Source organism: Electrophorus electricus, chromosome 10 (genome assembly GCF_013358815.1).
Source record: "Electrophorus electricus isolate fEleEle1 chromosome 10, fEleEle1.pri, whole genome shotgun sequence".
Classification (NCBI taxonomy): domain Eukaryota; kingdom Metazoa; phylum Chordata; class Actinopteri; order Gymnotiformes; family Gymnotidae; genus Electrophorus; species Electrophorus electricus.
The window spans coordinates 18,184,342-18,209,956 of NC_049544.1; the positions used below are offsets into that span (position 1 = coordinate 18,184,342).

The window sequence follows — 25,615 nt, forward strand, 5'->3', positions numbered from 1 at the left end:
ATGTCCCGTTGCTCTGCACTGAGCATGAAAATCCCGTGTTGCGATGTCAGCCTAGGGTTTTAATGCTGGTGCATGAACATGCTTCTCTAAACATGCAACATGCTTGCATAAAGATCTTCTCCCCCAAGTGCTGCGCAGGGAAGTTGGTGGGCGGGTGCCGCCGGTATAACCGAGTAGCATTCCTTTCCCCACGCGATGGCCTCAACTCAGGCATGCGTGACGAACACTGCCAACGAGGTGCTAGCGACACTTCAGAAAGGGCCTTCCAGCTCTCAGCCTCCAGAGAGAGCTGCGCATGCCAAACCTTATCGGAATATAGTGTATAAGTTCTGCATCTGGAGCAACAGGAGTTTGGAGGTCTCGATCGGATATTGAGCAAAGTGTACATGTTAATGATGGGGGCATAGTGATATTTGGAGGGAACCACTCTGAGCATGATAAACCAGAGACCTCACTACCCATAGCCTGTCTACAAGCTGAATACTTCAACTAAGGACTGCACAAAACCTGCTATGATAGCCTTATCTCTTCAGACAGAGGGCAGTGCACTCATACACTTCATATAACTCTGTCCCTTTTCAAGAGGTTGTTGCTGATTGCAGAGAGGTTGAAGCGTCTCGAGTACGAGCATGGGATTATGGGAAAGACTCAAGCATAATAGTGACCATAATCAGCGTGTACTCTGGGAGCTCATGAGCCTAAATATAATGTATTCAGAATCCTTATTCTGTCTATCCTACTCGAAAATGAAAGGAATGTCTGAGAAGTGAATTTGAGAGCAAAACAATGGCAGTCTCTCAATCAGCAGCTTTTTCAGACACCAAGAGTTTAGGGGTCGTATTCTGTAATCCAGTGAAAATATTCTAAAATCCTTGTTGCCAGCCAAGAACGTGTCCATGCTCGGATATTTCCCTTTGGACTCTTTTGGATGTAAATTAGATGCTTAGCATGGAGTCAAGAATGCGCTTTTCTCTCCTGTTTGACCACCAAACTGTCCATCATACAGACACAGAGAGGGCGTGTGATACAGCGAGGGAGAGTGATGAAGAGATGAGAAAGAAGCAATAGTAAGAAAAAGAGAATGAGCGAGAGTGAATGAAAAGCAAGTGAGTAAAAACAACACTGTCCAAGTCCAAGAAAGACAGCCAGACAGCAAGAAAAGGAAAATGTTTGATAGAGAGAGAGTGTGAGAGAGAAAAAGAGAAAGAGAGAGAGGCAGGCCTCTCCCTCCTGGTCAGTGTTAGTAAGGAGTGTTGTGTGCTAGCATTCTGGCTCCGCTTTCTTGAAGCGAGCTACAAATCTCCTACCTAGCATGACTCCACTACCAGTCAGGCCCCAGCCAAGCTTCAGCCTGTAAAGCAGCATCACACTCTTTTATGCTGCAGCTGGCCTGGGCCACAACCCTCCTCCAAGCAGAATTCAGCCAGGAGGAGTGGTCACTATAGGCTAGAAAATGCAGAAGGTATTGAGAGGACCACCATCTACAACTCATGCGCTGGAGAGTGCTGGCCAAAAAGGAATGGAAGGGAAGTGGCAGTGATAGGCTGAAAAAAAAAAACACCACCACATAACGGACGCATAAAGCACACGACCCTCAGTAAACATATGAAAGAATTCTACCATGAGAGAGAAAGAGAGAAAGGGATAGGGAGGAGGAGAGAAAAAGAGAATCTTTAATTTTAATGAAGTGATCTTCATCACTTCATCACTGTACTGTTTTCTACACACGGACACTGTGTTCGCTTGTTAAAACAGGCACTAATCATGTGAAAAGCACTTAGTTGAGAGGACTCTGGAACAAGATCAATGTCTCCACATAGGGTCAGATCCCCTCTTCTAAGATACTATAAAAGAAATGTATAAAAATCTTAATAAAACTCCAGCTATTAGATTCTACAATAGTCTTACATAATCTTTTGGCGATAAGGTTCTATGAGAATCTTATAGTAACCAAACGTTGCTGCAACTTCAGTAGCACAGCAGTGAAATCTAAAACAATGCTTACACTACCCATGTCTCAGTCAGCACATAGGAGCCAAAGAGGAGATACATTCCCAGGACTTCCATTCCTCCTTCTCCTAGTTACAGACCTTTTACATCAGTTTTAATGTAGTTACTGAAAAAAGATGTCTTTGAATGAAACTCCTAGGACAGACAGGGATTACCTGTGCTAACCGTGAGCGGAGGGGGATGAGACTACATTGTGCTTGTGTTTGTGTTTGAAGTCTGAAATTATTATCTATCTGTGCCATCGCTACCGATATGAAGAGCAGGTTGGCCCATTCAGCTCAGCCCTTTCTAGATGACTTGCTGTGGTTGACATGCAGAGGGACATCACTAAACTAATCTACTGAACCAATTGCGCCACTTTGGTAAATCCCAAATCTGGAAGATGCTTTTGGTGCTGTTGGCTTTTGGAGTAGTTCATAGCATGTGGGTTAAGCTCTTGAACCCATGTAACCTTCTGGTCCCCTGATTTGTAAAATCCTCAAATACAAGGCCCTAGACATGGACCTGTGCTGATCTTTACACAGTAGTCTATTGTGGTAGTGTTTAATACAAACATGGACTACTGTCTGTTTTTGTTACTTCTGTTAGCATTCCTTTGTTTAATTCTATAAAAAGTAGCACTCTGGAATGTGCAACAGGTGAGCAAACGTTTGGTTAAGATAATACCCCCTCTCCCAACCCCTTACTTCCCTTGGCAAATGTGGCCTATTGCAAGGTTCCATTAGTTTAGGTTTAGAATCGATATCTTATTTTATCACTGCAGCATTGTTACAAAACAAGCAGCTTACAGAAAGCTGCTCATCCCTCTCAGTATGGGCGTTGCTGACAAAATAACAATGGCTGATCTGATAGACTTCTAGAGTGCAAGTTCTTGGAAAGTAATTTAAGCAAGTGTATTCACAAAGATACAATCAAAGGCACAATTTATTCAAACAGTGTGTGAATTAAGGGATATCACTGAACTCCAGTCACATATATACATATAATGAGTTGTCTCCACACAAGGCCTTTACAGCCATACAGTGATTATTGCTGGTACACAACAGGCTCAGTTACTAGACAGATACCAGGAGAAATAAACTGAAACCTTTACTAACACAACACCATGATGAGAGAAATCTGAGAGCTAGCACTAAAGGTGGGTGAATCTGGAGACAAAATCTCCAGATTGACAAATGTGGAGCCTATAAAAAGCCCTGACACCTGATCTGCCAACGCATGCTGGGTGGTTTCTTCTCTGCACTCTGAGCCTGCACATTACACCAGCTCCCAAAACACAGTCAGGGGTACAGCAGTGGACAAAACTCAGCCTTGCAATCTGTACCGTGACTAACTTTGCCCAGCACTAACAGAACCCATAATCATAAATCTGAGAGAGAGAGAGAGCTCCTTCACAGGTTCACAGTAGCAAAGACCCTACAAATCTTCTGCTTAAGTGCAGATGGCCATTAAGCTTCATTAGCCCAGACACGCCTCAACATGGCCACCAGCAACTTACACATGCATTGCCACTCACATCCTGTATGTGCACACTCACAGTCACCCACATCTTAAACTTGTGAGCTCACAGTATCTGCTGCTTACACATGCATGCTTACAGTCATCCACATCTTAAACATGCTTGCTCACAGTATCTGCTGCTTACACATGCATGCTTACAGTCATCCATATCTTAAACATGCTTGCTCACAGTATCTGCTGCTTACACATGCATGCTTACAGTCATCCACATCTTAAACATGCTTGCTCACAGTATCTGCTGCTTACGTGTTTACGCTCACAGTCTAACTCTTTCTGGGGTATTTTTTTACGTTCTATCCCCCCCCCCCCCCTCTCCATTTCTTGGCATTTTACTCTTTGTCTGTTTCCCTCACTCTCTGTCTCACTGGGGGTAAAGCTCTAAATACTGCAGCCATATGCCTCTCAGTGAAATCTCCCACAGAAGCCTAATCTCCCTGCATGCCTGTCAGTGCTGTCATTGGGCGGGGGGAGGGGGGGTCTCAGAGATGAGACAGTTACTCTGTTTTACACACTCCCTCCCCCTAACCTCCCTCCTCTTCACAGGAGTCTTTTTATTCATAAGTGCTTACGCTATGATTCATGCAAGATCTGTAAAAACAGCCTGAGAAAGTTTACTGCGGTTCAACGCAGAAGAGCTGAGTCTTAGGATGCAAGCAGAGGGCGTATGATACCTAAACAACAGGGACCCCTGAACTGGTACACCTGAACAGGGACTTCATCATGGTCAACTTTACACTGGCTTTAATTGAATTTAATTTTGTCTGCTCAAAGTGACCTAAAAGGAGCTTCGGCTTTTCATAAATGAATCAGTTGTGTTAATCAAAAAATTCCGTACAGTGATCTATAGGGACGCGCCATCTAAACATGACTGCTTTACTGTAGTGTTTAAAAGCCTGTAAAAGACCATGGAAGCTAACTTTAGTCCAGCAATTCACATGGAGTTATTTCAGATACAAATCACAGAAACTGCATGTAGGTTTTCTCAAGAGGACTTGAGGTATAACCATTTTTCAACAAAGCAGAGGAAGAAAAACTGTGTATGAGAGAGTGAGACAGAGAATGAGCAAGGAAATGTAGAAAGAAAGAACTGCTATTATTATATTAGCTGCTAATATTAATTTTCACAACCAACAGCAATAATTCAGCAGCTGAAACCAACAAAGTGACAGGACTGTGTGATACCAGGGAGAGAGATATGCTGCCTCTTCACACAGCCTTGATAAAGGCCACGCTGTGCTTACTGTATCTAAACATTATCACACGGGAAGCCAGAAAAGTGTCATTCCCAAAACATTCCTGGCTCTGGGCCAAGCATTAGTCACCAAGACAACCTGATATTATCAGACACTTATACCTGGCTGTTGCACAATACCCATTGAGATGTTGTGTGCTTCTCCTGAGTTAAAAATTAAATTTTTTAAAAATGCTCAATGATTCTGTGAAACAGTCATGGGTGACAAAGTGTCTTTACCTTGTATTAAGCGGTCTATGGGATGAAGTCAACCAGTATTAATTACTCATTCACTAATTCACCATGTACCAAGAATGCTTACGTTTTTGAAAAATAATTGCACATTATCTGCCAGTGACTATACTTGTAAGGATATCTGCCTCATTTTATAGGTTACCAGACTTAGAAAGCAACAATTCATAGCCCTTAGCATCGGAGTGAGCACAAACAAATCCATTTTAGTTCTGAATCATGTTTAGCTCCAGAATGATGTTAGGTCCTTTTGGATCAAAGGGACAGGACCTTAGAGTTTACACTGTGACCCTACTTGTTAGAACACGGTGGTCCACGAGGCTCACTGCCTGCCACACTAACAACAGTCAAACCTTCTTCACAGTGGGGGCCACATCATCACTTTTAGTCAATTTGTGTCATCCCCCAGAGTGAGTGGGGTTGCCCCAGGAGGGAGAGGGGTCCCCCTGTACTCCACAGGAACACAGCTCAAGACCCGTCGCATCGTTCACACAGACACAGGCAGAGGTCTTCCCTTAGGTTTCCCATTATATCAACACTGATGGTTGTGTCCTTATGCTTAAAATGTTTTTTCACCAAGAGAAATGTTTGATGCAATGCTCACACCGTAAAGCAGTCCAATTAGAAGCAAAGCTTGATCATCTGACACATAAGGCAGGGTCTGCACACTGGACTGCTATTAGTAAGGAATGGTTTAATTCTGTAATCTCTACACAGGACAACACCAAACTCACTGTGACTCTACGGTTAACATTTCTTGATTCAGTGAAGAAGCAGACTTGATCAAATTGCATATCAGAGAACTCCACATCTTAATCACCATAAGGTCTAAGATACCCAGCAGCTACTTTGTAGCACACAGAATTAAATGTATCAGCAGGTTCAGCCTCATAATGGTAGTGGGCTATTATAACATGATTATTAACTTTATATTATTATATTTGTTATTATTATAACATGACTGATAACATGACAGTCACACTTGACATGACCTGGAAAAAGATGAAGAGATTTTAACATAGAAAACAAACTGTAATGCTGTAGATCATGTGTGAAAAAAACCCCTCAGCTTGCCTTTAGCAGTGCTCTGAGGGCTCATACTTTAACACAGACCACACCAGGAAGGAGTGAGAAAATTCCCATTTTTCACGTTGCATATTCAAATGCATACCACCATTTAGCCATACAATTTCTAGAGAAAACACACACACACACACACACACACACACACACACACAAACAAACAAACAACTAGAAATGTAGAACAAAATACACTTTGATTTAACAAGCACTGCATTTTTCATGTGTTCACCAACACCAAGGTCTGTCATTTTTCCTTTTTTAACATGTCTCTGCCCTGTCTCAGCTGTGCAGTGTCCACCCTGTCTCAGCTGTGGAACTCTAAAGCAACAAACGAGCATTTGTTCCGCTGGAATGCTGGCTATGCGTGCACGGGAGAGGAGGAGGAGGAGGAGGAGGTTGAGAGTGAGGGAACGATGAGCGGGAGAGAGGGAGGGAGGGAGGATAAAAAAACAACCCATCTGTGAGGAGGAGAGCAGTGCTTTTCCCATCTCTATCAGAACGATGAGACTCGGCCCATGGCCGTCACTGAGAGTGGGTCAATATTGACACAGCAGTTACAAGGACATCATCCTCCAGGTCCCACAGCCAGAGACAGAGCATGATAACAGATTTGAACAACAGACCTGAACAATGTCAGTACATTGCAATCAAATGAGACACTTGGACTAGTGAAAACCTTAAAACAAGAAACAAACCTGAATACTTTGTACAGACTTTGCTCTACCTGAGAAAAAGGTTGTTTATGCAGAAAAGTGGCAAAAATGAATAAATAAATAACAACAACAACAAAACAAGAAAATCAAATAATCACTGAGCCTTATCTGTTTTCTTAAACATACACTGCATCTCCAACAGCTCTTTTGTGATTTTATTTAAGTGCCATAGAACTATGTTTGATGGGAACATGTATTATGAAAGCATTCCAAAACCATAGTAGATGCCAGCAGAAACCCAGCTGTGAGAGAACGAAGGCAAGTGAATGAAGGTTTGATTATTTACTGTGTTCCTCTTAGGGGCTGCTGGGACTGTTTAGGAGCCCCTGGGATCTGTTCATAAACATCTCTCCACTTTAAGACAGCACACAGGAACCCGTCCACACTGGTTAAAGGCCTCTGGCTCCCAGAGGAGAAAAGAAATGCAGGCAGGTTTTCACAACATGTTTGGACCATGGGGTAACTGTTCAGTTTGGTGCAGTAATCAGTCCATGTCAAAGCGATTCCAGTATACTCTATGAGGACATCCCAAACGCAGGTGTCAGAGAAGAGCCAGGAAAATGACGCAGGCTCTTCTCTAGTGGTTTGAGATTTCTGGCTAAAAGAGCAACGGTTTGCCTCATCAAACAGCAGACAATACACTCACACCCAATGACGCAACACACAAGCCACAAGAAATCCAAGTAGCCTAACTATCCCGTCATCTCTGAGTCCCATGTGCCATTATTACACTGCTGGATCTACCTGATTTCCATCCTGAAATAGCCACTGTGTTAAAGGTTATGCTAGTGGAAAAAGGGGAATGTGAAATACATAAAGTGCAGAAGCACCAGGTGTAGGAGTTGCAGCTCTACTCTACAGATTTTTACAATGAAATGGATAAAACAGTCAAAGGAAGGGAAGCCATATTAGTATGCAAAAATGTAAAAAAAAAAATGTTTTTAAAAAGTAGCAATGGCAAGCCGGTATGGATTAAGCAAGCAGTGGATTTTTAGATGTGAAGCAACACATTCTGAGCATGTGTGAGTTTTAGCACTTCCATAAGGGGAAGCGGGAGTGCAACCTCTGCAAAATGTATCCTTATAAGCTGCTGCAGTTTTGGACTGCTTCCCTCCTCTTGGTCTGTGTCTCGCTCACATGCGTGTGTGTGCACACACCCATGCAGAGCGATGGTGTTTTAAAAGAGCAGGATAGACATTTATTTGGCATTTATGACTAGCACTAGAGGTGTGGCTGCATAACAGACAGAACTGCTCTCCTATAAATGACCCACAACTCCACGGAAGTGCAAAACACAGACACATGTGAAAACCACAAAACACCACACACAAATTGATGTAAAAAGCCACAGGCAAAACTAACAAGGCTTGAGAAAAAGACACAGGTAGTGACTCAGAAGTCAAGTGTGACTCTTTGCAGTAAAAGACACCTCATACGTATTAAGAACAACACCACACAGACCTCGGTGTGCATTCAGACGCCACAGAGCCTGCTGTGTCTCCAGCCAGCCCAAACCCCAAAATAATCCAATCCAATTACTTGCATGTCTCTGACAGACCAGTGCTGGGTAAGGTCACGACCTCTGTGGATACTCGACTCCTCCTGGTAGCACTGTGAGAAGCATCATTAACGGTGCCATAACCAAGTCATTGCGGCCAGTCGCACAGAGCCAAGCATCCGAAATCCATAAAATATGTTTCTAAAAGTTGCTGGCAAGCCTTTGCGTCTGGGAGCTCAGTGACTTCAGTGACTAATAATTACCATTTAAGGTGACCTGAGCAACATCAACAGGAAAGGGAAAAAAAAAAAAAACTACTTAAAAAAAAAAAAAAAAGCCCAGCTTGTTGGAGCTGGCCGAAACTCTCCGGGGAGCAATCCCAAACTCCCTACTATTCCTGCATGGGAAAAAGAGCCTCAAGCCAACTTCTGCCAGTTTGCTTGAAGAACAAAACTAGCAAAGATGGATGGAGACAAAGAGCTTGAGGCGCACATCACTGAACCTGAATGCCAAGGGCTGGTTTTGAAAGCGCACGGGACTGAAGGAAATATTGTCCATTGTGTGTGAACGTGCTAGGCAGATGCAGATGCACACTGTGTGTTCTCGTCAGACTCTACCGCCCCATTGAATTGCTAGAGTGAGAGGAGTCTTTTTCAATGGCTGCGCATTGCGGAAACAATAAACTCATAAAGTGAAAGGGGTTTAAATCAGTTTCAATCACAGCGTGGCTCCTGGTTTACGACAGGGTCTTTTCCATGCTGATCTGAAACACCGCCCACTTAACCGCCAGTCATTACACTTTGAAGACATGCACTGACCCAAAAACATTCAGCGCTGAAATGATCACCTACAAAAACACTATTTCCTTCAAAGTCTGTTATACATAGCTAAAGTGTGATGGCTTAAACTACCCAGGATACCCCTAAATTTTAGTTTCACAAAAGATTGTTCTAAAGCATTAATGAAACAGATCTGAGGTGATATTAAGAATGTACACCAAACTGCCTTTGCAAAAACCAAATACAATACAAAGCACTATAATTACATATTAATACATATACTATACACGCAAGATCAGTTTTAGATTTTCATTGTGGCATAATACATTTTAATGCTAAATGAGAGTGAATAAATTTTAATGCTAATAACATTAGCATTAAAAACCATTAGCATAAAACATTAGCATAAAAAAACACCCCATATCACTGTATTCTAAAAGGTTTGGTAAAGCACACTTTCATTTGCTATAGTATTTTGAACTTCCTGCATCTTTTCGTGCAGTGTGTCAGAGATCCAAGAGGGACTAATCTAAAACCTCCTCTTTAAGCTGATGAAACAGAATCTATTCAAATCTAACTATGAATGAATTAATCAAAGTTAAGGCCACTTCCACGTCCACCGACCCTGTTCCTGGAGATCTACCGCTTCCAACCCTTAACCCATATTATCAGAGGTCCTTGCTAACTTGTGATTGCTTTTATTGTGGGATGAAACTTGTAAAAACGCAGACCTCCAGGAAGAGACTTGGTGATCATTGGTAAAGCTGCTCAGATCTTTAGCAATGCAGCATCATCACAGTTCCTGTTGTGGGGAATTAGTCTACATTTCTACACCATGTTAGGGCTCAGAGGCTGTAATTCACTACCCAGAACAGCACAAATGATCTCTTCTTGGAGTGCAATCGTTCCCCTTCTCTAAATTTGCTCTTTCCTATGTTTAGCTAGATTTGGGGGGAGGGGAATGGGGTAGTGATAACTTACTATGTGAATCACGAGTTACTTTTTTACCAGTTGCTATTTACATAACAGCCACTAATGCTGTGACGCTTCTGTCATGGACAGGCTTTATGCATTATAGCTCCAGCAAAGCTAAACAGTTTGTTCACCGCACATGTTCAGTTTAATACAGGAGGGAAGAAAAGACAAAAAACAAAGCGTCCCTGACTTCTTGTTGCCTAATGGAACTACACAATTTAGGCTGTGCTTTTGTTTTGGAAGAGGTAAGTTACATCTAACTACTCATTCAAACTATGTGAACAATGCAGGCCTGTCACATGGTTTGTAAACATTCTAGGACCGGGGGAGTAGGAGCAGGAGTGCAGTCTGAACTACAGGCAGTAGAACTCAGATGGCTAGTTATCTCTCTCAATGGTTACACATGAATGATTCATCATAGCACTTGGTCAGAAGCAAGCACCTTCCATGACACCGGTGGACTAAAGAAGAGTGCATGCCTACAGACTATTTACCTTCCTCTGCAAACCACTGTCACTAGCGGGCGCCCCCAGGCCCCTGCCTCTTTTAAGGGAGGTCCATGCATGAGCTAGGATTAGCCAGCTGGGTCTGGCCCAAGCCCAGCCAAACAGCACAAGGCCCAGAATTCAATAATCACACACGCAAGAACCACAGCCCACTTAATCTTCACCCGCCTTTTCATCATAAATACATTTAACAAAGGCCCTGAAACCTTCTCTTTAAGATTAGCAAATGAAGCAGAAAAAGGGCATTTAATTATGGAGCAGTCTACTTTTCGAAAGGGTTTTTTTAAAATCAGGAGTAGCCCTACAGTGCTGGTGTTTGCTATTCAAATATCAAGATCACACGGTCCTCTCGCAGCTTGGGTCCAGACCAATTCATCATACAACCAAAACATGCTCATGAGCTTGGATTATCCCATATCTTTATAGACCTACTGGGCTCCTGGGTGAATGTGTGGAACCAGAAATTTTTGGTTTCCCCTCTTAATATGCAGCCCATCTATCACATAAACTTTCCCTCTCTCTCAAAATAGAGCTAACAGCATGACATGCCGGCATAACCAGCATGACACGCCAGCAGAAGATGGCAAGTTTCAACTTTTAGCATCTTACAAACCCAGCCCTGGCTCACAAAGAATTCACAGAGACCAATAAAGAGAGAATGATTTTGTTGAATTTTATGCCAATAGACATAAATAATAAACCTTACACTGCTAAACCCACTCCACGTGACAAATTTATCTGCTTACACATTTCATCTTTTTTGAAATTGTTATTTGAAATCATGAGTGTGTTGAAAAGCCTCCAGAGCATGGTTTCAGGCTCACTGCTGTAATACTGCTGTGTTACATTGCTTGGTGTTTCCTCTGTTCAATGGATTCAACTCACTGAATGAGGTGTGCTTTGAACACTGATGCACAGTATAGTGGTTAAGAAACTTTGAGGAGTTTCTTAAACATGACAGGGTCTTGCAGGACGATGACTCACCTTTGGAGTTAAAAGCCTCCTTGAGACGAAGCAGCAAGTCTGCGAATTTTCGAACATCACTGACTAGCTGCATGATGTAGTCCGGGTCAGTGCCAGGCACATCCAGATTATCCGAGCCGGAGCTGATGGAGCTCAGGGAGCCACTTTTAGCGGACCGTCCTAGACCCGAGCTGGCAGATCCTGACCTGGATCCAGAGCTGGATCCCAGCGGGAGGAAGTGGGAGTTGGAGAAACGCGGAATGCCCATGGAACGCTTGTTTCCCACGCTGCTTTGCTGCAACATCCCGCTGGCAAACATTCCGACTGCAGCCAGCTCGTCCAAAGGGGTGGAGCTGTGGGCTACCGCTCACACCGGTCTCTCAGATCCCACGTGCGTACTCAAGAATGGCAGCAGCTCCTAGACACAAAAAAGGCATTACACATATGCAGCCAGCAAGACACACCCATGGCCCCCAGGACCCGTCTTTGGGTAGTCCTGCACTGCATCATTCAGAGTCCCCAACTCAAACACACTTGACTGAACTCTAACCTCATGAGAAGGGCTGTATGGCAAGCTGAAGCTTTAAAGAGGTGCAGAGAAGACTGTAAATTGTACAGTGCAGTGTTAGGAAGGGGTCCAGGACCTCATACACAAGCACATGAACAAGACAGCATATACACACACATACACACAAAACTCTGTCCTGCTAGGGTTGTCCCTTTTATTAAAAGTCATCTTAAATTATTGCTTGCCGTGCCTTTGAAATGTTTCGAACTTAATAAATATACCAAAAAATGTAATAAACTTCATTTAGAGCCATTTACATTTAATAGACGTTCTTATACAGAGTGACATATATATATATATATATATATATATATATATATATATATATATATATATATATATATATATATATATATATATATATATATATATATATATATATATATATATATATATATATATATATATATGTGTGTGTGTGTGTGTGTGTGTGTGTGTGTGTGTGTTTTTGGAGTGAGATCTTGGTCGCCTCATCTCAGCAGGTAGTCAGGACTAGGTTCACGGCACTTATTCCACCGATAACGGAATCCATTACGATTCATGCAGAAACAGTAAAAGGTCCTTTAAAAATGGCCACAAACAATAAAGCACCAAAGGATTAAACTAAAAGTAAGGGATCTATTTGAATGTCTATTACCCCTTACAAACAAGACAATTACCGCAAAGAACAACGCTTTTCTGATTGATCTGTAACCTAAGAGTACACGTGCAGCGAGGCAGAGGAACTAGGCTAGCTAGCGACATGTCCTGCAGTGTTTATGGTACGTGAATGCTACGTTAAATAAAACCACAGGGCTTGGGTTTTCACTCCTTAAGAAATAATTAAGTATAATAAAACAAAATAAATAAAAGCACATAACGTGTCCAACCAAGGAACGCTAATAAACAGTGTAGAGCAATCTGATCATATAGGAAATCAAACGCCTGCAGACAGATTTTATTCATTGTGCCATCAGAAGAAACCTAAAATTATTTAACTTTACGAATCGCCCGAGCAAATAAACAAAACGTTTTACGTTTCCTCATAAAAGCTAACAAATGCTGTAAAAGCCATCCTTCAGCGCTACTCACGTAAGAAGCATTCCGCAGTCCGAAATTAATCCGTTAACCAAATGCACGAGTAATCCTAGCGCACCCAGGCGACAGATCCTCGGCCCTTTTCCGTGTCAATCTCCACTGTCCCCGGAGCAAAGAGCCTGAACTCGCCGTACGATTTGGGATTAAGGCTCCGCCCCTCTCTTGTGAGGGACCAGAAACGAACTTCTCATTGGCTTGAAGGGGCATAAGAGGCGGGCTCTTCGTCTACACCCCTAAAACAACAGGTAGCGCAGGTGCACACTGCTGCAGAGTATCACAGAAAGCACTACTGCAAAACTTTTAATCCAACTCATTGTTTGTATTTTTTACTGACGTTGTGATGCAATGGGTCTAATTTAGATATATAATAAATAGTGCACAAATAATTTATATTATTCCCTTCATAATATTTAGAATAGTCTGCCTAGTCAGAAAAAGGATAAACACATACAAAGGTAAGAAGTGTAAAACTGATAGAGTTCTGCACTTCTAACCAAATGGGAATGTTACTGTTAAAAGAGAGATAGTGTGTGGGTGTCAACGAAGTGTGTATTTGCCGTAATAAACCAAACGAGGACAGAAGACATTGAACTATTAAATTAGTAGATAGGAGGCTCGGTTTTACCTCACAGAGAAATCTGCCTAAAATGCATCACAGTAATGCGACGAGCCGAGGAACGCAGTTTATGAACTGTACTTCCGCCATCGTGTGGAAAATATTAGAACTACTCTGATATCTTTTAATACTTTAATGAGATGTGAACAGAACATGTGAATGATCGGTTGGCGGGAGGCTACATGATGTGTTAGGAAGAAATATTGTAGTCTTTATTATTTTACAGACTCTGTTACATGCACAGTAAACCACTAGTTTCTTACCTTATATAAACTATAAACCTCTCATAATAACTGGATTACTATTCTTTGATCTCAGAAATATTCCAAAGTATAACCTAGCCCACTAGAAATGTTATATGAATATTTATTAAAATACACATCAATTCTATGAAAGTAGTCTTGCACGTCCCACTGCAAGGTTGACACACAACGGCGGCTAACAATCATAAACATGAAGCCTGAGATATGAATCGGATCTGTTGTATACCGGCTCTGTTGTATAGTACTGCCCTGAGATCTACAGGCTGAACAGACCGCGCGGATGGGACAAACCCCTGATGGATGACGTAACGTGCAAACTCATTACAGCTACTGCCACAAGATGGCCCTGCATGCTTTCTAATATCCTCTGCGAGATCCTGGCATAGAACTCTTAACTTTTGCATTGATCATATATTAATGTATTCATGCATCATGCATTCATGCATGCATTCAAGCGGTACGTTTTACACATTTGGCGTGAAAAAAAACAAAAACAAAAAAACAATAATAACAAGGCGCGAACGCTAAGGCACCTGGCGCGTGCGATTCGTGCAAAGCTTTGAGCATTTACACCTCAGAGGAGGAGAAACATTCTTCTGTATTTGAACGACTGCACGGAGCACCTGTGGTTATTTTTATCATGTCACAAACCAGAATAGATTTTTGACAGTGTTAAAATATCCAAATGCTCTAGCTAAGTAAAGTTTTAAGCAGGGCCGGTCGGATGCCAAGGGTTTGGAGTTGCACACGAAAAGATGGATAAGCAGCCAAACGAGGCAGTGGAAGAGGAAAACAACAGTGTAAATGAAGAAAGTGTCAGTGAAGTCCATTTCCATCTGGCATGTTTACCGGAGCGGTATATGACAGCCAAGTTTACCCTGTCTGCGTATATTCTCTGTTGGGCTGTATTCAAACTATTGCAGGTTGGTCCTTCTAACCGATTTTAATGACACTCTTTCACTCTCGTTAATTGTGCAAAAAGTGCAACAAAGTGTTTAAACGAAAGAAATTCCAAGAAATTGTGTATATTCATCTCAAACGATGAGGGAATTGTTTGTGTTACGTGAGATACCTTTTTAACCGGTAAGCAAGCAAATGTTGATGGGTCGGCGAACGGATTTGTGTTAGTATGTTTGCAGTAATCTAATGCTTGAGATAGAGTTTACTTTACTAATTCTTAAACCCGAGAACTACGGAAAGTTACAGATAATGGTGCTCTCCAGTGAGAGATATGCTTCCTTGTCTATTTCAGATGCATAGGACCTTCAAACATTTAAACCCAAACCATCATTATGTGGGCCGCCGATGATACCATTATTTACGGTTAACAGACACATGCTACTTATTTTCAGACATCATGTTATCTTGGTTTTGGTTGAAATTGGGCTGACTGGAGTGGAGTGGGTTACTCTGAGGATGCTCTGTGTAAGAGACTGGGCTGTAAGGGTTTCAGTGACTGGCCACTGTATAAGAGACTGGGCTGTAAGGGCTTCAGTGATTGGCCACTGTATAAGAAACTAGGCTGTAAGGGCTTCAGTGATTGGCCACTGTATACGAGACTGGGCTGTAAGGGTTTCAGTGATTGGTCACTGTATAAAAGACTGGGCTGTAAGGGTTTCAGAGATTGGCCACTGTGTACGAGACTGGGAGGTAAGGGCTTCAGTGATTGGCCACTGTATAAGAGACTGGGCTGTAAGGGTTTCAGAGATTGGCCACTGTATAAGAGACTGGGCTGTAAGGGCTTCAGTGATTGGCCACTGTATAAGAAACTAGGCTGTAAGGGCTTCAGTGATTGGCCACTGTATACGAGACTGGGCTGTAAGGGTTTCAGTGATTGGTCACTGTATAAAAGACTGGGCTGTAAGGGTTTCAGAGATTGGCCACTGTGTACGAGACTGGGAGGTAAGGGCTTCAATGATTGGCCACTGTATAAGAGACTGGGCTGTAAGGGTTTCAGAGATTGGCCACTGTATAAGAGACTGGGCTGTAAGGGTTTCAGAGATTGGCCACTGTATAAGAGACTGGGCTGTAAGGGTTTCAGAGATTGGCCACTGTATAAGAGACTGGGCTGTAAGGGTTTCAGAGATTGGCCACTGTATATGAGACTGGACTGTAGGGGTTATCAGTGATTGGTCATTGTGCCCTCCTTTCATCCCAAAGCCTAACCAACTTCTGAGGATCCTTTTTCTGATGATGGCGTAATTTAATGGCCATGTAGAACTGTATATATAGAGAATCATAAACTGTTTCAGATGTTTATTTATGTGACAGTTTCCATTCTGAATCCTGGCAGATTTCACCATTAAATGCTATGAATGTGTGTCCCCGGAGGTGTGTTGATATGAATCTGGAGACAGAATCACAATTTTAATTTTTAAGCCTATTACTCCTACAGTCTGATGTAATTTATGACCTTTCTTAAGTCTGTCACCATGTGTCAAATGTAGCACACAACATATTAGGAAGACAAAAGATGCATTATAAGATATAAAAACTTTTTTATCTGACGCTCTAATTATAGCTTTATTATGTATGCTCCAACAGCTCCATGTTATATAAGCAAGAAGAACTGAAAATGTTTTTAATACTTTATAATATATCAAGAAACCTTCACAAGGTACACCCAAAAACCACAAAGTGCTCACTCCAAACTTTCTAAAAACAGTTAACACAAACAGGTTCAGAAAAACAAATTTTTATTACACCAGTGCAATACACCGGTGTTACCTGCAGGTATGGCACATCACTTCAATGTCAGGATTATCTGGAAATTATTGAGTGGGTGTGTTGCAGCCTAAATAGGCAAGAACCAGTGCTAAATTTGTACTGGTCCTGACTGGTCACTACCAAAATAAACCTGCTGGACAAATGGTACTGGCACTTTCAAATGGTGCAAGAATGGATGGTGGTTGGCGGGGCTCCGCTCTGAGAAAGGAGAGATCCATATGTACGGGATAAATCAAAACAGCAGATAATTCTGCAGATATGGAGGTGACTGAACCACAGCTCTAAATAATAAAATGTAGATGCTTATAGAGAATATTGTGCAAGTAAATATGGAGAGTGGTATATAAGAATATCAATATCGAGTATTGGTATCAATAAGCAATATTGGTATCAATAAAAGCCTAACAATGCTAATCTCTAAGCATAACTAGGTTATAGGCCATTTGAGTGTCTTCTATTGATTGGGTCTGTAGCTAGATACTTCTGTCATGTAGAAGCTTTTATAGACACTATAGTTATAATTATACTATACTGTACTACACTGCCTGGCCAAAAACAAAAAGGTCACCACCTGGATTTAACTAAGCAAATAGGTAAGAGCCTCCCATTGGATAATTACTGCATGGGTGATTATGTTTCAGCTGGCAACAAGTTAACCCTAACTGATGCAGTGAGTAGCTTCTTATTTGTTAAACAACCATGTCGAAAGACACATCCTGTCATCATGGAAAAGTTGTTAATCTGTTTCAGAAGGGTCAAATTATTGGCATGCATCATGCAGAGAAAACATATAAGAAGATTGCTGAAACTACTAAAACCGGGTTAACAACTGTCCAACGTATTATTAAAAAGTGGAAGGACAGTGGGGAAACATCTTTGAGGAAGGAATGTGGTGGGAAAAAAATCTTGAATGATCGTGATCGATCACTTAAACGTGTGGGGAAATCAAATCGTAGAAAAACAACAGTAGAACTCGGGGATATGTTTAATAGTGAACGTAAGGGCATTTCCATACGCACAATGCGAAGGGAACTCAAGGGAAAGGGACTAAACAGCTGGGTAGCCTTAAGAAAACCACTTGTCAGTGAGGCTAACTGGCAAAAACAGCTTCAATTTGCTAGGGAGCATAATGATTGGACTCTGGAGCAATGGAAGAAGGTCATGTGGTCTGATGAGTCCAAATTTACCCTGTTCCAGAGTGATGGGCACATCAGGGTAAGAAGACAGGTGGCTGAAGTGATGCACCCATCATGCCTAGTGCCTACTGTACAAGCCTGTGGGGGCAGTGCTATGATCTGGGGTTGCTGCAGTTGGTCAGGTCTAGGTTCAGCAACGTTATGTGCCCAAAGACTGAGGTCAGCTGACTACCTGAATATACTGAACGACCAGGTTATTCCATCAATGGATTTTTTCTTCCCTGATGTCATGGGCATATTGCAAGATCACAATGCCAGCATTCATCGGGCTCAATTTGTGAAAGAGTGGTTCAGGGAGCATGAGACATCATTTTCACACATGGATTGGCCACCACAGAGTCCAGACCTGAACCCCACTGAGAATCTTTGGGATATGCAGGAGGAGACTTTGTGCAGTGGTTCAAATCTCCCATCATCAATACAAGATCTTGGGGAAAAATTAACGCAACTCTGAACAGAAATAAATGTTGTGACATTGCAGAAGCTTGTGGAAGCAATGCCACCAACAAAATATTAGAGTGTGTGATCTTTTTTTGGCCAGTCAGTGTATATACATATACTATAGTTATAATTGTTTGTCTCTAAAAGGAATAAGACTAGATGGTTTTTTTTTTTCACTTATGGCTAAAATTGCTGCCCCTTCATAAATCTTGTGTTTTTAATGATGATTCATTGGGAAACATTTCTAAAGACTCAAGGCATATATTTCTGTTGAAAGCAAAGTGATTTGAATTCATAAAATACCTCTGAACTTGAGGAAAAAGCCCAACTCACACTCTTTATTACACTGATTTGCATGTAAAAGCAGTCGCTCACTGCAGAAAAGGCACAGGCTCTATTGTCCTCAGCATTTTCACCCTGTCTCTCTGTGTCCACAGAGGCTAAGAATCAGCTCCTCTGGGAGTCAGGTAAGCACCTTTCCCTTTCCTCTCTTTGGTCATTTGTTTGCTGAGAAGCTTGGTTTCTATGCAGCTGACTGTTTTCATTCGAACACACACTCACACGCAGTACTGACACTAGCTCAAGTCTAAAACAGTAATGGACTTCAGTGAGCTGTTGATATTGAGGTCAGTTCCAGTGAGCGTGAAAAGGTTCTCTCGGAGGGTCACCTGTACAAATGTTCTAATTGTGCATAATTTGGGGGAAGGAAGAGGAAGGACTTCTTATTGTACAAAGGCTCTTTGAAAATGTGTGAAAGGTCTCAGCTTGTCCCATCACTGGCCTGTGAAGCATCGTCAGTGTGAATTCCAAATAGCTTCAAATGAGGAATGAACTCCACCAAACTCACCCAAACCTCACGCTTAACGCTTAGGATTTTAGGTTTGAATTTCTTGTCTTTCTGGTCTATCACTTTCTGTAGTTTCTTAAAATACGTGTTACTGACTTCTTCAGCAGAGGCTGGTGTCTGCCAGTGTGTGTTTGTATGCCTGCAGGGATTCTCAGGTGTTCCTGTTTTACCTGATTGATTAAATGGTCAGGTAATTTAACAAATTCTTGTTTTTGTTTCTATTTTCAGCTCAGTGTCATACTGTACTTCAGGCTTCTGTAAAGAGACTCACTGTTGCAGTTAATTACTCTTTAAAGACTCCATTTCCAAAATGGGAAAACAAAGGAAAATAAATATTTTTTTAATCATAATCCATATTAAAAAACATTGAAAAATCCAAGTCTGGTACATCTGAAATAGCCACAGCCATCCCAGAACAAAATTTACTAACAGAGGACAGGGTAAACTTACATGTTTGTCCCAGAAGGGTTGTTTTCATTTTAAAGCATTTTGTTATTACAGTGCTTAAACCGACCTGTAGTTTGCAGTGATTCATGGTTAGGAAAGAGACAGGACCATGCTTATCTGCACCCACCCCTGTGGTGGCATGAGTGCCTGCAGAGAACAACTGCATGCCACAGATGTTCTGAAAACAAATCCGGTTTACAGTAAGCTTTAAAAACACTGGACTAGTTATTTAACAAGGCAGGAACTGAGCCGATGTTTGCTATTGGACAGCAGCTCAAACACTGGTCTTCTCTGTTTCCATTAGGGTCTTGAGAATCAAACAAGATTACCGCAAGATTAACATCCCTTCGTTTCCTACTACATTCTAACTCACTTTAGTTTTGTTTTTTAATGAAACCTCTCATAAATACCGAGACATGTTATGTGTTCCTGTTGAATATGATTGTATGACTGAGGCAGAACAGGGCTTTCATCCCACAGACCACGAGAAGGGAGGTCACCTGAACTGGTCACCTAAGGCCCTGAACATCCCCTCTGCCTCCATGGCAACCTTCTCACACTAATACGATGGAGAGAGAGGACAGGGGCAGCAGTTCTTCCGACCCTAAGCTGAACCCAAACGCGTGACTGCCTGAACGCACCCAGTGTCCATCCAAGTGGCCTTTTCCAAGGACATGATTTGTCCCTGCCAGTGTAAACCTCAGAGCAGGCGCTGGTTTCAAAGGGGCTTTTTTGGAAAGCAACAGAGGCAGGTGGGCGTAGTTTAGATGGTGGCGACCCAGTGCAGGCTAAGAGGAATCCACTGGGTTAAATTCCAGCAGAATGGGTGGAGATTCCTCAAAACCACACAGCAGTAAAAATATAAAGTGCGGGAACTCAGATGCCATTTCTTTTGATAATATTAGTATGACTCATTGTGGCAAAACTCTGGTTGTAATTACAGCTATTCTTTAGTGTTTTCTATTAAGGAAAGAGCAAATGGAAAAATAGGCTGACTAATTGCCTGAAGAGAGACACCAAACAGAGAGCGGAGCATTTCCTCAGTGAACACAAAGCTGCCAGCTTACTTTTGCAAGTCCAAATTGGGTTTGACTTTTGCCTGTATTTGTGTGTGTGTGTGTGTGTGTGTGTGTGTTTATGAATTTTGATGGCTAATTCATGTTAAGCATCTTTACTCAAACAACTGTTGCTCACAAGGGCTGCTTTCATTGCATTGTGTTAGAATTAAAATTCTTCCATTCAGGGCTCAGGCTGGAGTCAGCAGAGGGTCTCTTCATTTCATCCCCTCTCTTTCTTGCTGGCTGCCAAGCATACTTCTCTTTCACTGTAGAACGCTACATTTCACACTGCCTGAGCAGCCAGGGCTTTTGTTTTATGCTCAGAGAGCATAGAGAGAAAGAGAGAAAGGGAGAGAGAGCAAGAAAAGAAGAGAGACAAACAGACAGAGAGGACAACGAGGGGCACTTTGTTTAAATCTCCGGGTGCTTGATCTTGTTACTGTCTTAAGGGGCCCACACTGGCAGAAAAATCTGCCCACAGAGTGTATCGCCCTGCGTTTCTCAGGGCACTTACACCCAGAGCTTCATTCCACTAAAAGGGTGCTGTCAGTATCGCTGTCAGCCCTCGTTTGAGGTTTTCCCTCTGTTCAATCCCAGAGTTCTCTATGCGGACAGGGCTTTTTTCCCACTCAGCCACTGACCTAGAGTGGTAAAACACATGAACGTCTTGGATGGATCTTATGACAGAATTCTGTGAAAGTGTATCTGTTAGTTAGGCTTTGCCAATTCTCCAGACTTGTTTTTTTGTTTTGTTTTTTGTTTTTTATACATCAGATGTGATCCTTCCACCTTCTCCCAGAGTTTTAATTTATCTTTGCCATGTCTGGTTAAGCGAAATAATCTTGTTCCCATGTCTTACATTTGGCACATGGTGAAGGTCTCGCCTGGTCCACATGTTGATCGGTGTGAATTTTAACATGGTCATGATCATCCTCCTTTTCCTCATTCTTCTCTTTTTCCTTTTGCCTCTGTGTGACTGTGTATGTGTGTGTGTGTATGTGTGTGTGTGTGTGTGTATGTGTGTATTTTATGACCTACACAGTCTCCCACATACATATGCACCCCTTGTGTTTTCTTTGCTTTGCTTTCTCTCTCTCTCTCTCTCTCTCTCTCTCTCTCTCTCTCTGTCTTTTTCTGTCTCTCTCTTTCCTTCTTTCTGTCTCTCCCCTGCTTTCTGTCACCCTTGCTCTCTTGATCATATTTCCTCTCTCTCTCTCTCTCTCTCTCTCTCTCTCTCTCTCTCTTTCTTTCTCCCTTCTCTCTCTCTCTCTCTCTCTCTCTCTCTCTCTGGGCCGTGCTAACAGTCTCACTGAGGGCTGAAGGGAGAGTGTGGACATGCATAGTTGGCTGTGTGTGTGGGTGTGTGTGGTGTGTGTGTGTGTTGGAGTTTATGAACAGCACTCAGCACTCCAGAGGTTTTAGGAAGGATGTCTGAGGGTGACCATGGCACAGGTGAGCCCCAGTCATTCCCATTGCATTACTTGTCATCCAGCAGGGCCTCTGTTTAGATTACATTCTCTAGTCTTTTTGGAAGCTGTTGTGAGCACATGCATGTTTTGTGATCTGGATTTTGCTCTTGTATGATGGCTTGTAGCAGTGAGAGATTGTTTAGATAAGTCTGAGAGCATCTCAGACTAACAGGAATGCTAATTCTTCACATGTTGTTTTAGTCCATGTATTAGAGTATTTGTCTAAGACAGAGTTTGGGGATTTACTTTAGTTACGTTTGAAATTATTTCCTGTAGGTAGCTTATATCTCTGGCTCTGTGTCAGAGATGTGTGTGTGTGTGTGTGTGTGTGTGTGTGTGAGAGAGAGAGAGAGAGAGAGAGAGAGAGAGAGAGAGAGAGAGAGAGAGAGAGAGAGAGAGAACTGTATGCTGCTCAGTCTGAGTCAGGTGTACACTCTGTATACATCTTGCCTACATGTATATATAGTGATGTGAAGAGTGCTGTAGTCAGATTCTCAGTTAGCTGCTCATACCTGAAATGCTGTCAGAGGTGCTCTGGCGAAATGTGACCTAAGTGTGTGTCATACATGTATTACATGTGAGTGGTTATATAAATATGTGTGTGTGTGTGTGTCAGAGGGACACACTATGGAGTTAGTCCATAGCAGAGATTCATGGTGCAGTAGAGAGGGTCAGGAAGGAGACCCATGTCCAGAACTCCCTGCTCTGTTGACATAAGAGGCTCATCCAGCCTTTTCACATCTGAACATCAGAAAAACTGGAGGGGGAAAAGAATGTAAATATGTGAGATATGCACATGTTTCCCAGGCTGTGTCCCTCTCTGTGCGTGCGTGTGTGCGTGTGTGTGCATGCCTGTGTGCGGGCATGTGCGCGTGCGTGTGCGCACGTGTGTGTGTGTCAGTTTAAACAGCAATACAACATATGTGCAGAATGTGTGCTATTAGACCACAGACCATAGATAACAGAATGTGTCAGCATTAAGTCCCTGACCTCCTATACTTGACACACACACAGGCAGCAGCAGCCCTGGACAGAAGTCTGTCTATCAAGGTCTGTACAATAGAACAATTACTAGTGAACATTTATGTTGTTATTTTTTCCATATTTTCCATTGTTTCTCTTTTTTTTAATTAGTTTTTGAACACAAATTGAGCAGAAATGGAAGTTTTGTCAGTTTGATAATTTTCTTGTATCTCCAAGCTTTTGGATAACGTAGTCACTGATGTAACCCTAGGGTTAGGGTTATAGCTAGGCTTAGGGCTAGATTAGGGTTGGGGGCCAGTGTTTTCAGTACTGCCACAGCAGCAGTTTTGAACTAACTGTGACACCCTCACTTATATGTTCAGGTATGTTCACTCCCACTCTGAGCTGGATGCAGAGGCTGACTGAGACTTTGAGCCTGTGTGCCTTTATGCTCTGTGTCCAAACACTATATCTGAAGTGTTTTCATTTTCATTTTTAACTAACTGTGAGCACCAGAACCCTCGTTTTCAGTTTTTTCCCTGACATGTCAAGATTTCATAAACCATGTACAGTTTTTTTTTTTCATGGGTGAATGTGTACTGTATTTGTTATGTTTACAGAGTAAAGCTGTCTGCTGACACCAGGGACCGTTTGTTCTGTAGAAAGTTGTCATTTCTAATGTCTAATCGCTTCTGTATGATCCAGAACAGTACTAGACTATTGGGTATCGTCTTTCTGTGCATGTGTGCGTGTGTGTGTCTGTGTGTGTACGCATGCTTTTGGTCTTGACGTTTCTTAGAATAGTCTCTCTGAGCAAAGCCACAGATCACTGGGCTACTGTTCCTGAAGCCATTTTCAAAACTGGAAGACACACTGGACATAAACTGGAAAGCAGCCAGCACAGAGAGAGAGTGAGGAAGAAAATAACAGACAGAGAAAGAGTGGGAGTGAGAGGAAAAAAGAAAAAGTGAGAGACAGAGGCCTTCTGAGAGTAGAATCCCAAGGCTAAAAATGACATCAGACCTGCTGGGTTAGCCAGTATCACAGATCTCACAGTCTCGAAGTGAACGAGCGAGCAGGGTCAGATGCACTGCCTATCTTTCACCACCACACTGTGAGCAGCCTAACCCCTCCACCGGCAAAGGACTGCAGTGATATGTACACTGAAGTTTGCAGTCCTCCCTGTCATGCTTCCCACTTGTAGGTCGAACGGGAACACTGTGCTACATTTGTAGTGTTCCTTAACAGCTACTTCAGCACAGCTAGTTATCTACAAAGCTTTTATCTACTTTTGTTTGGCTGAATAAGTGTTAGTGTAGGAAAAACTCTTTATGTATGGGATCCCATGAACCTGGAGCTGGGGACTGCTGACAGTTAGTTGCTTCAGACACTTGTACAACAATTTAGTTGCTTCAGATTAGCTGTACAACAGGGTTCTTCAGTTTCAGTGTTTATAAGGTCCAGCTGCAGCCAGCTAATCTCAGAACATCGTGCTAACCCTGTTGCCTTGTGGCAGCGATGACCACGCTGAGTTCAGACATGAAAAGATTTGCCAGGTGAGTGAATGCACCATGAGGATGGAGAAATCTCAGTCCTGTCTGTATGTTTTCAACACTGCATAGCCTGAAAAGGAAGCGAGAACAGAAGAGCTTGACAGAAAGTGCTATGGCACCTTGCACAGTCACACAATCCCTGCTCTAGCGCACCTGATTCAGTTCATCAGGAAATTATCAAGCCTCTATAGTACCTGTTGTGTGCAGTTGATCAGGGTAAATGGACATAGTCACCATTGCGACCACCGAAGGCCTCTGGTGTCACAGAACGCTCACTTCCTGCGAGTCACATGGTTTGGCCTGCCACGTGCAGTGGGAGATTCCTTGTTTGTGGCCACGCCTGCACACACCTGTACCTCATTTTGTCTATGTGTATTTAAACCCACGTCAGTGTGTGCAGTGTTGTTGGTCATTGCTGATGTAGCGTGTTGATGTTAAATGTTAGCGTTGTCGTTGTATGCTTTTTCCACTCGTGATTGTTACATGTATTCATGTTTATCATTTTTGTTTAATGTTAACGGTTTCGTGTTTATGTTCATTTCTTGTGTTATATGTGAGTGCTGCTGTCTTTATGTAACAATAAATGTTCGTCCACGTCGCTGGAGCCTGTGCATCCTGCCCCTCGCCCTTCGGCACTCGGGCCACACACTTTACATCTGGCCTGTGTTCCTCAAACATGTGCATGCCTCAGACAGCCTAGTCAAGGTCAGCATGTGGTAGCATCTACACGATCAACATTTCATGAAAAAGGGGCTCAGATGTGCAACCTCCTGACATGTGTTCATGTTTTTTTGGGTTTTTTTTTTTTCAAAGTTTGCTACCATCCTAGTTCTCTTAGATCTGTGTGGCATTCTCTCTT

General features: G+C 42.4%; 2 protein-coding genes across 4 annotated transcripts in view; one reads left to right on the forward strand and one right to left on the reverse strand.

Moving 5' to 3' along the window:
• Positions 1–13,278, reverse strand: part of arhgap29a (Rho GTPase activating protein 29a) — a 34,841-nt gene extending 21,563 nt beyond the window's left edge. For both annotated transcript variants that reach the window (XM_035530681.1, XM_035530680.1), the window contains exons 1-2: positions 13,171–13,278; positions 11,553–11,949 (exon numbers count right to left, since the gene is read on the reverse strand). In XM_035530681.1, the coding sequence (XP_035386574.1) occupies positions 11,553–11,850 (298 nt within the window). In that variant the 5' untranslated portion in view covers positions 11,851–11,949; positions 13,171–13,278. The remainder of the gene's footprint in view (positions 1–11,552; positions 11,950–13,170) is intronic.
• A 1,674-nt stretch (positions 13,279–14,952) lies between these two features.
• LOC113573753 (rho guanine nucleotide exchange factor 4-like) overlaps positions 14,953–25,615 on the forward strand; it is a 96,101-nt gene continuing 85,438 nt past the window's right edge. The window contains exons 1-2 of one of the 2 annotated variants that reach the window (XM_035530641.1): positions 14,953–14,978; positions 18,857–18,886. Coding sequence is in view for 1 of the 2 variants with exons in the window: in XM_035530640.1 (XP_035386533.1) it covers positions 22,215–22,223 (9 nt within the window). In the remaining variant the exon portion in view is untranslated. Of the gene's footprint in view, positions 14,979–18,856; positions 18,887–22,082; positions 22,224–25,615 lie in introns of those variants that run through there. The other variant, XM_035530640.1, reaches the window with a different exon arrangement.